The sequence below is a fragment of the Diachasma alloeum genome, unplaced genomic scaffold (assembly GCF_001412515.2).
Source record: "Diachasma alloeum isolate Michigan unplaced genomic scaffold, Dall2.0 Dall_scaffold_00211, whole genome shotgun sequence".
Taxonomy (NCBI): domain Eukaryota; kingdom Metazoa; phylum Arthropoda; class Insecta; order Hymenoptera; family Braconidae; genus Diachasma; species Diachasma alloeum.
In genome coordinates, this window is record NW_021680376.1 from 2061086 (window position 1) to 2071098 (window position 10013).

At 37.0% G+C, this 10013-nt stretch overlaps 1 protein-coding gene across 1 annotated transcript; it reads left to right on the forward strand.

Moving 5' to 3' along the window:
• The first annotated feature begins 1155 nt into the window (after window positions 1-1155).
• On the forward strand, window positions 1156-9537 carry LOC107036810 (xylosyltransferase oxt). Its single transcript, XM_015255004.1, has 7 exons — window positions 1156-1326; window positions 2297-2769; window positions 3430-3572; window positions 3649-3815; window positions 5450-5940; window positions 7270-7599; window positions 8120-9537. The coding sequence occupies exons 1-7, from the start codon at window positions 1156-1158 to the stop codon at window positions 9117-9119; spliced, it is 2775 nt and encodes a 924-aa protein (XP_015110490.1). The 3' UTR covers window positions 9120-9537.
• Window positions 9538-10013: the final 476 nt, after the last annotated feature.

Consider the following 10013-nt stretch of genomic DNA (forward strand, 5'->3'; position numbering starts at 1 on the left):
AAAATCGTAAATTTCAACCAGTGACAGTCCTGGATTCGGAATACTCAACTAGGATTGGTTGATATTTATGATTTTATGTCGACATAAAACGAATATTAGGAGCGATTTTGCTCGTTTTATATCGACATAAAATCGTAAATTTCAACCAGTGACAGTCCTGGATTCGGAATACTCAACTAGGATTGGTTGATATTTATGATTTTATGTCGACATAAAACGAATATTAGGAGCGATTTTTCTCGTTTTATGTCGACATAAAATCGGAATTTTCAACCAGTGACAGTCCTGGATTCGGAATACTCAACTAGGATTGGTTGATATTTATGATTTTATGTCGACATAAAACGAGGAATATTAGGAGCATCCAGGGGAGCGATTTTGCTCGTTTTATGTCGACATAAAATCGTAAATTTCAACCAGTGACAGTCCTGGATTCGGAATACTCAACTAGGATTGGTTGATATTTATGATTTTATGTCGACATAAAACGAGGAATATTAGGAGCATCCAGGGGAGCGATTTTGCTCGTTTTATGTCGACATAAAATCGTAAATTTCAAGCAATGACAGTCCTGAATGCGGAATACTCAACTAGGATTGGTTGATATTTACGATTTTATGTCGACATAGAACGAGGAACATTAGGAGCATCCAGGGGAGCGATTTTGCTCGTTTTATGTCGACATAAAATCGTAAATTTCAACCAGTAACAGTCCTGGATTCGGAATACTCAACTAGGATTGGTTGATATTTATGATTTTATGTCGACATAAAACGAGGAATATTAGGAGCATCCAGGGGAGCGATTTTGCTCGTTTTATGTCGACATAAAATCGTAAATTTCAACCAGTGACAGTCCTGGATTCGGAATACTCAACTAGGATTGGTTGATATTTATGATTTTATGTCGACATAAAACGAATATTAGGAGCGATTTTGCTCGTTTTATGTCGACATAAAATCGTAAATTTCAACCAATGACAGTCCTGAATTTGGAATACTCAACTAGGATTGGTTGAAATTTATGATTTTATGTCGAGAAAAAAGGAGCAAAAACGAGTGTCACCATTCGGTCAACACCATAGCTGACCGTCAATTGACGGTCAGGAACTCTCCCTGACTCTGCTGTGAGAGCCAGTGCCCAGAGGGGGAAAAGATGGCGGCAGGAAAGAATCACATTGAAGGCCGGTCCTCCACTTGTCTCCGAAAATACCGTATATTTGTTATTTTTGTTGGAACAATACTCTGTGTGCAAGTGTACCTAGCATACTCATTCCTCAGACTGGAGAATCAGACCGGAGAGTCATCGCCAGGATCCTCCAGAGAGGTACACCAATTTCTGTTTATCGAGTGTTAACCTCGAACATGCACGTATGAAAAAATTCAGTAGATAAACCTAGCACTTTTTTTTCAAGGGATTCTATTGAATTTCTATTGAAGTTCTATAAGAATTCTATTGGGGTTCTATTAAAATTTTATTAAAAAATTCTATTGTCCAAATTTACCATGACATTTTGTTGAAATATATTTAAAGTCAAAATTCAAAAGATTTTTACATTTCTATAAAATTTCTCCGGCATAAATTCTCCAAATTTTTCCTCCTGTATTTTTTTTGTTAGTAAAAACTATAAAAACTGGGGTAAAAACGCACAAAATTCGTGCCCAAGAATTCTTACAGAAAAAACCCCCAAAGGATAAAATATATTCAAAAAATCAACATTTACGAAATTACACGACTTTACCGTAACATTTTGTTAACAAATATTTTATTTTAAAAAATTCAAAAGATTGTTCATTTTCCTATAGAAATTCTTGGGTCTAAATTCTCTACCTTTTCTATAGGAGAGAAAAGTATTTTTCATCTTTTTCTCATAATAAACGTATAAACCATGAACTAATGAACCTAATTCGTAAAATTCATATAGGATTCTCTAAAAAAATCTATAAATTCAATAAAATTACATCGAAGCTTTTCCATTGTACTTTTTCTCGCGATAAAAATGAAGAAAAAACTTGGGAAACCGGTGCCAACGTCTACATCAACATCTACAGATTTTTTCTATATTGGGAATTGCAAAAATCGACGGTGGAGTTGCATAATTTTCAACGGAATTAACGCAACAAAAGCATAACATTGTTCACCAGAATTCCTACAGAATTTTAACAAAAATATTACAGACTTCCCCTGGAAATTCAATAGAATTTCTCAAAGAAAGCGCAAGTTTTTTCCAATAAAATTGTTTCCTACGTCTAACAACGCACCAATCAACGATCCTAACAAAAAAATTTGAATTGAGATCGACACAGGAAAATCGGAGAAGAATGAGGGACTGCCAAAGGGCTCGCGCCAGCTCAAACTCCCACCAGACAAGACCATTAACACGCTTAAATCGTCATCGCAGATTCATTCCAATCGCACAATTGTTAAATTGGATCGTGAATCGCTCAACTTCATGCCAATTTGTGATGTCAATGGACGGGAGGCGATCAGTGCTGTCAGCAGGGCCCATTCGCAATTATGTAAAGAGACTATTGTGAATGTTACTTGCATGAGCCAAATGGGAATGCTGTATCCGGAACGACTGCACTCGTTCTGCCCGCACTCAACGGGCTTCAGTGACATGCCTGTCAACCTGGGGTGCTTCAAGGATGACAAGACCCAGAGACTTCTCTCCGGGTTTTATACCATTCTGAAGGGGGCGAATTCTGCTCAACAGTGCGCATTCTTGTGCCTCCAGTCTGGGTATCCTTATGCTGGCACTGAATACTCGTAAGCAATTCAGTCAATTGTCCACATTAATCCAATTTTCATTTATTTGGATTCTATTGGAAAATTTCAGCTTATATTTTTCAATAGGGGAGGTTGGGGTAAAACGGACACGTTTGGCTTTTTTTAAAATGTTAATGAGGGGTTGAAATGTTGATAAAATTTAATAATTTTTTCTTCAATGCAAAGAACAATTCTTTCCCTTTGTGACGAACCTACACTGAGCTCAATTGATCAATTTGTTTCGCAGTTATGAATAATTTAAAAACAATCCAATGGTATTCCTTATTTAATTCTCTAGAAAATGCTTCAGGGTTTCTATTGGGTATTCTATTAGGTTTTGGCCGATTCTGTTGAAAAATTCTGCCGCTCATCTGCGCGTTTTTTTCAGTAGAAATTTTCAACAGAAAAAATGTTTCATAGAAAAAATCAATAGAGATGTTTTCTGTAGAAATTCCTCTTCTCAATTTTTCTAAGCTTTTTGTATGATTCTTGTAATGAAAACAGAAGAAACATGAAGTGAGAAAACCATAGAAAATTCATGTCGAGGAATTCCTATTGAAAATGTCTCAATAGAAAAAATTGTAAAACTAAACTAAAAATTCGAAAATGGTGATCTTCCTCCACGATAATTGAGTCGTATGTTTATTTTAAAATAAATAGAATAGAATGTTTCTGCGGGATTGAGGAGCCTCTCCAAACAAAAAGATTGCCAGACTCCAGTTGCAACATGAAATGCCCCGGGGACCTCAAACAATCCTGTGGAGGATATTTAACGATCAACGTCTTCAAAACAGGAATAAAGAGTAGATACCTTCGTTAACATAATTTTTCACACCTACGATGCTAATTGATAATTCTACACTTCAATATTTTTTCCAGAATTCAAAGCTCAAGAGGCGCGAAACAGTAGCGTGAAGACTGCCCAGGAGAAACCGATAAGGATAGCTTTCCTGCTGACGGTTAATGGTCGAGCCAGTAGACAAGTTAAAAGACTGATTAATATTCTTTACGATCCTTCCCATTTTTATTACATCCATGTTGATGCGGTGAGTCAAGCCTATTTGAAGATTATCCTATATTTTATTTACTAAAGATGAAAGAAACGTGAAGTTGTTTTATATCGCAATATCTCGAAACTGCCTGACCGCTAATCCTCAATTCTGATTGGTCAATGAGTCACGAAAAGTAGTCGCTGAAAAAATCCCCGGTATTTTAAAATTTTTCTGCATCATACTTTTCATTTTCTCATGTGTGAAGCTAATCTTTATATCAAAATATATCTAAATTGCCTAATTGTTGATCATGAGAAACAAAACAGTATTTCTAAATTTTTTANCGAAACTGCCTGACCGCTAATCCTCAATTCTGATTGGTCAATGAGTCACGAAAAGTAGTCGCTGAAAAAATCCCCGGTATTTTAAAATTTTTCTGCATCATACTTTTCATTTTCTCATGTGTGAAGCTAATCTTTATATCAAAATATATCTAAATTGCCTAATTGTTGATCATGAGAAACAAAACAGTATTTCTAAATTTTTTAAACTCACAAATTATTCTTCACTTCCCAAATTTTAATTTTTTCATATTTATCACACGCCAAAATGATCAATTCTTGCTTCTCAGATTTTCATACATAAATTCTAAACTCTACAAAATTCAGGAAAATTCTTCGGTTTCCCAAATAATTCGAGCAAAACCTGTGATCTACGGTTATCTGGAAAACTGAAATTTTCCGACGAATTCAAGAAATTTTTTCAGTTTTCTAGGAAATCAATTCATAACCCTCCCCTCATTTTTCAACAATTACAAACTTTAATCAGATTATTTTAAAAAGTAAAAAAAAAGAAGTAATCGAAGATTAAAAATTATGCATTGATGCTTCACTCTTCATTCTCTTACTTCTCTTCAAGTCATTATCAATATTTATAAAACATCTATGAGTATATGAAGTTTAATAAATTCGATTTCTTCATTTTCACAACAAAAAGGTAAGCGCGCGCGAAAGCGCGCGCACAGATCTAGTTGTTTTTTAAAACGTCCCTATATCATCGTTTGAGCTGAGTAATTCTCTCTCTGAGTAATTCTCTCTTCAAAAAAAATTCCTTCGGAAAAAAATCCCCCGGAAAAGATTCCTTCGGGAATAATTTTCTCATGCAATATTTCCTCCTGTAAAAATGCCTCATGCAATAATTCTTTCCCAGAACCATGGGATAAACTTGTTTTGGACAGCACAATCTCTCCGAAAATCCCATAGTTAACTAAAAAAATATTTAACCAATGTAAAAAAAAATGTTTTCATAGTTTTTTTCTCAAATTTTTTTTCCAAAATAATTCGTTCTGAAGGAATTTTTTCCAAAGGAATTTTAGGCGGACACCTCTCTCCCCACTCCAAAAATCAAACAAAAAATGGGAATTTCTATAGAAAGTATTTGTATAGAAAAATCGCATCCCATTGATTTTTTCCATAGAATATTTTCCATCGAACATTCTCATTAAATAACAGCGCAAATAAGCTGTGGAATTTTTCGATGAAATCGCCCAAAAAATAACAGAAAATTCAATAGAAATCCAATGGAATTTCCCAGCACAGTCCCTAGATATCTCTGAAATTCTTTTGTCCATTAAATAAAAATTCTTGAATTTAATGAATTGTCCAATTAAATCGAATCAACAATTACAGAGACAAGACTACATGTACCGAGAGATGTTGGAAGTCGAGAAAAAATGTTCCCTGAAGAACATAAAAGTAGCAAAAGGTGGTTTGCGTCACGCCAGCATCTGGGGTGGAGCCAGCCTACTAACGACCCTCCTGACATCAGCCCGCCAAATGCTGCAACACTCGAAAGACTGGGACTTCCTCGTGAACCTCTCCGAGTCTGACTTTCCCGTGAAGAGCAACGCCCAGTTGGTCGACTTCCTCACCCTGAACAAGGGCCTCAACTTCGTCAAGTCCCACGGTCGTGAGGTCCAGCGTTTTATAACGAAACAGGGTTTAGACAAGACCTTCGTGGAGTGCGAGGCCCGGATGTGGCGCCTGGGCGACCGACAGCTGCCCAAAGGCATCCAAATCGATGGAGGAAGTGACTGGATGGCCCTCAGCCGAGATTTCGTGCAGTATGTGACGCAGGAAAACCCAGACTCCCTCATCAGTGGTCTTCTCCAGGTGTTCAGGTACAATTCAGTAGCGAAGTGGTAAAACGGTTCAAGTCGATTTTGACTATTGGCCAGTTTTTAGTGAATATCTCGGAACCTAAGGGAGATAGCTAAATTTTCATCAGAACCTTTTCTGTAGCACTCAATTTGCTCTAGAAAAAAGGTCATTACGAAAATTCCATTATCTCCTTTAGATTCGGAGATATTCTTCAAAAACTCAACTTAGGGATAAGTCGACTTAAACCGCTTTACCACTTTGCTACTGATTTTTTTTCTCTGTAGAACGGCTTTATAGTTCCTATAGATTTTTAAACATCAGTTTTCTGCAGATTTTTTAGAGGAACCTGTATAGTACTTCCGTATAACCTTTCGATTAAAAAATCTGTAGAAAGAAAAAACTGTAGAAATTTTTAAAATAATTTTCTATAGACATTTCTTTCATTTTGGCCAATTGTATGGAAAAATTCAACTGGTTATGTACGCATTCTTTTTAATAGAAATGTTGGATGAAAAATATTCTATAGAAAAAATCAATAGCACTCGATTTTTCTGTACACCTTATTTGCTTGGGATATTTTCTGCAGAAATTCATCGGCTCAAATTTTCCACGTTTTTTTGATTGACTTTTTTAATGAAAGGAGACGAAGAATAAAATGGAAAAAACGAAAAATTCATGGAATTTCTACTGACCTTTCTGTTTGCTTCTTGCCAATTTTATTAAAATATTCCATTTTTTCAATAGTAATAGTCAATAGAAAATATTTTATAGAAAAAGATCAATAGAATCGGATTCTTTTACAGAGCTTTGTCTACTGAAATTTTTTCTGTAAAAATTGCTCAGTTCTAATTCTCTCACTTTTTTGTTTGATTTTCTTAAGGGGAAACGGAACCCCTGTGTTTATTTGAATTTTTAGAATTGTGTTTTCCCCTACAATTATTACTTTATATCTGTGCAATTACTTTGTCAACTTTGTCGACTTGATCATTGCATTGTTGAGTCAATGAAGTAGTTTCATAAATAAAAAATAATAATCGCAGGAGAAATCACAATTCTAAAGTTCATATAGACACAAGGGTTCCGTTTTACCTTAATGAGAAAAGGAGAAATATGAAGTGGAACAAATTGGAAAAATTCATGTCGAGGAAAAAGTTGTGTAAAAAGATGAAATTACAATGACTTCATCTATAGAATGGTTTCTTTGCCCATTTTCTATTAAAAAACGCAGATTGAACCTGCGAAATTCTTCGATAGAATCGGCCAAAGTAATAGAATTCCCAGTAGAAATCCAATAGAATTTTCTACCGAATTCGCCAGGTTTTCCTACGAAATCTTTTGTGCTTGTTCAGGTACACTCTCCTCCCAGCCGAATCATTCTTCCACACCGCCCTGCGAAACTCGATCTTCTGCGACACCTACGTCGACAACAACCTCCACGTGACCAACTGGAAGCGCAAATTGGGCTGCAAATGCCAGTACAAAGCTGTCGTCGACTGGTGTGGCTGCAGTCCCAACGATTTCAAACTCGAGGACTTCAACAAAATCAGAAATACCGCTGAGAAGAACCTGTTCTTTGCCAGGAAGTTCGAACCAGTCATCGATCAGAGGATAATCGACAAGATTGAGGAGTGGTTGTACCCTGAGAAATACAACAACTCAGTGGTGAAGGGGTTCGACAGGTAGAGTATTATATTTTTTATTTATTTATTGAAGATCATGCAGTCTAGGTCAATTATAGGTTTAAATCGTAAATAAAAACTAAAAATTAAAAACTAAAAACTAAAAACTAGAAACTAAAAACTGAAAACGAAGAGTAAAAGACAAAAACAATAAAAACAAAGAACAAAAAACACTAATTTATAAATAAATGTTGAATAAATAAAGTCAGTAGCGAAGTGGTAAAACTGTTTAAGTCGACTTATCTCCCAGTTGATTTTTTCAAGAATATTTCCGAATTTACGAGAAACAGCGAAATTTTTAGCGAAAGTTTACATTTGTTGTAGCTCTCAATGGGCTCTCCAAAAACGTTATAACAAAGATTTAGTATTTTCCTCAGATTCCGAGATGTTCATTGCTAATTGGCCAATAGTCAAAATTGAGTAGTACCGTTTTACCACTTCGCTGCTGAATTGTAAATATTATTTTCATTCGTTCATCAATTTTATTAATCCACATTTATTCATTCCCTTTGTACTCCAGATACTGGCAGAGTCTCTATCACCATGCTGACCTGACTCCACAATTCGACGACACACTCCTCACGATCTCGAATTCGCTGACTAGAATAATCTATTCCAAATATGGCTTGACATCGAGTCACATTCAACTGCTGGAGACGAGCGCCTACTTCGAGGGGAACGACTTCCGGGGGATTTTGGTGCATGCTGAGGTGGACATCAAGGCCTTCGAGTCTTCGACCTTCCAGAATGACTTCCCGGAGAGACTCGAAGCGTTCGTGATCCCGAGACGTGAGTTCACTGCAAGTAAAACTTGGTCTGCGAGGATTAGACACCTGGAAGTCAACACGGATTACGATCAGAAGGAGCAGATGTTCAGGAACTTCTTGGGGGGCATCGGGCCCTTGTCGAGTCCTGTTTTGTCTTATGAGTTTGACGCGTCCCTGGTGACGCCGAGGAATCTCAGTGTTCTGTGGATAGATCCAAGAGGGAATTTCGTGGACGTCAATCATCTTCAGTTGGAGGAGATGTCGTTGATGGGTTCGTTGAAGCCACAACTGGAGGAGCCACTGGCCATTGGGGAGTGGCAGGTCGTGATGATAGCTGATACTGTGGTGGTCAGTCACCTGAGCTTTCTGGTGAGTCCTCTGGGCTATTGGAAGAACAGGAGGATTACCGTGAGGAAGGTCAGGGAGCTGCATAATGGACCTGGTGGGAAACATCGAGAGCCCCCTGAGGTTGATAAGAAGTGGCTGCCTCTCCTGCAAGACGCAAACATAAATTTTCGTAGGGATAAGGATCACAATCATGACAACTTCACGGAGAATCGGGTCGGCTCGGAATTGAATGCCTGGATTGACGAGTTGACTTCGGAGTTCTATAGGATTGAACGCATATGCGTCAGTGATGATTCGAGGACTCCGGTGAGGACCAGTAAGAATGTTAGAAAATGCTCACAGAGCGATTGGAGCTCACTGAGTCCAGATCCTAAGGCTGATACTCACAATTTGTGTGGAACGTAGAACAAAAATCATTGTATTATAATCATTCATTGGAACAATCGAGGGGTGAAGTGGTGGGAGGAGATGAATCATTTTGCTTTGAAGATGACGGAATCATTATTAGATTTTTTTTATAGAACGAAATGGTGTTTTTTATTTTGCTTCACTTCTTGTATCTCAGGTGTGGAAAAATTCTATTATTCTGTTGGATAATTTTTTTTTCTTGGGGAAGGCCCAGGGCTGACTACTTTGGTCTCAATTCCGTTGATTCATTTTGTTCCACCAGTTCACGACTGATCTTATCACTCGTGGAACATGAAATACCTAGCGCCTTTGTATAAAAACATCTTCGCATATTTTTATAACTGAACATTATTACGATTGTATATACTGTATTTGTATCGAACAATATAACTACCTGTATAAAATTTTTACATCACCTACATTTTTTATTATGTCATGCATCATCTCGGGAGAAGAGTAACGCACGACACAATTTTTTAGAAAAACATAGTGAACTACGATAGGAAATTCTGTTGTATTTCTATTGAATTTGGGTTGCGAATCCCATTAGTTTTAGATTTTGGCTGATTCTATTGAGGAATACCGTAGCTTTCTGCACATTTTTCTTTAATGAAAATGGATTCATTTCGTCCAGGAATTTTCCGGCGTGAATTTTCTATGCTTTATCACGCTATTTTTCTTCTCTCCTCTCCAAAACCCTATCACCCCCCCGCCCCCCCAACAATCCCTAGGAAATTTTTCATTTATGTCGGATGAAATGTTTTTGAAATTCTACCGATTTCTTTCTATAAAATCGTTCCTAGCGAACATTTTCTGTAAAAAAAGGGGAATTCGCGCAGTAATGCGCCGAATTCTTCGATAGAACCCCAAACGACCCCCCCCCCCCCCCCC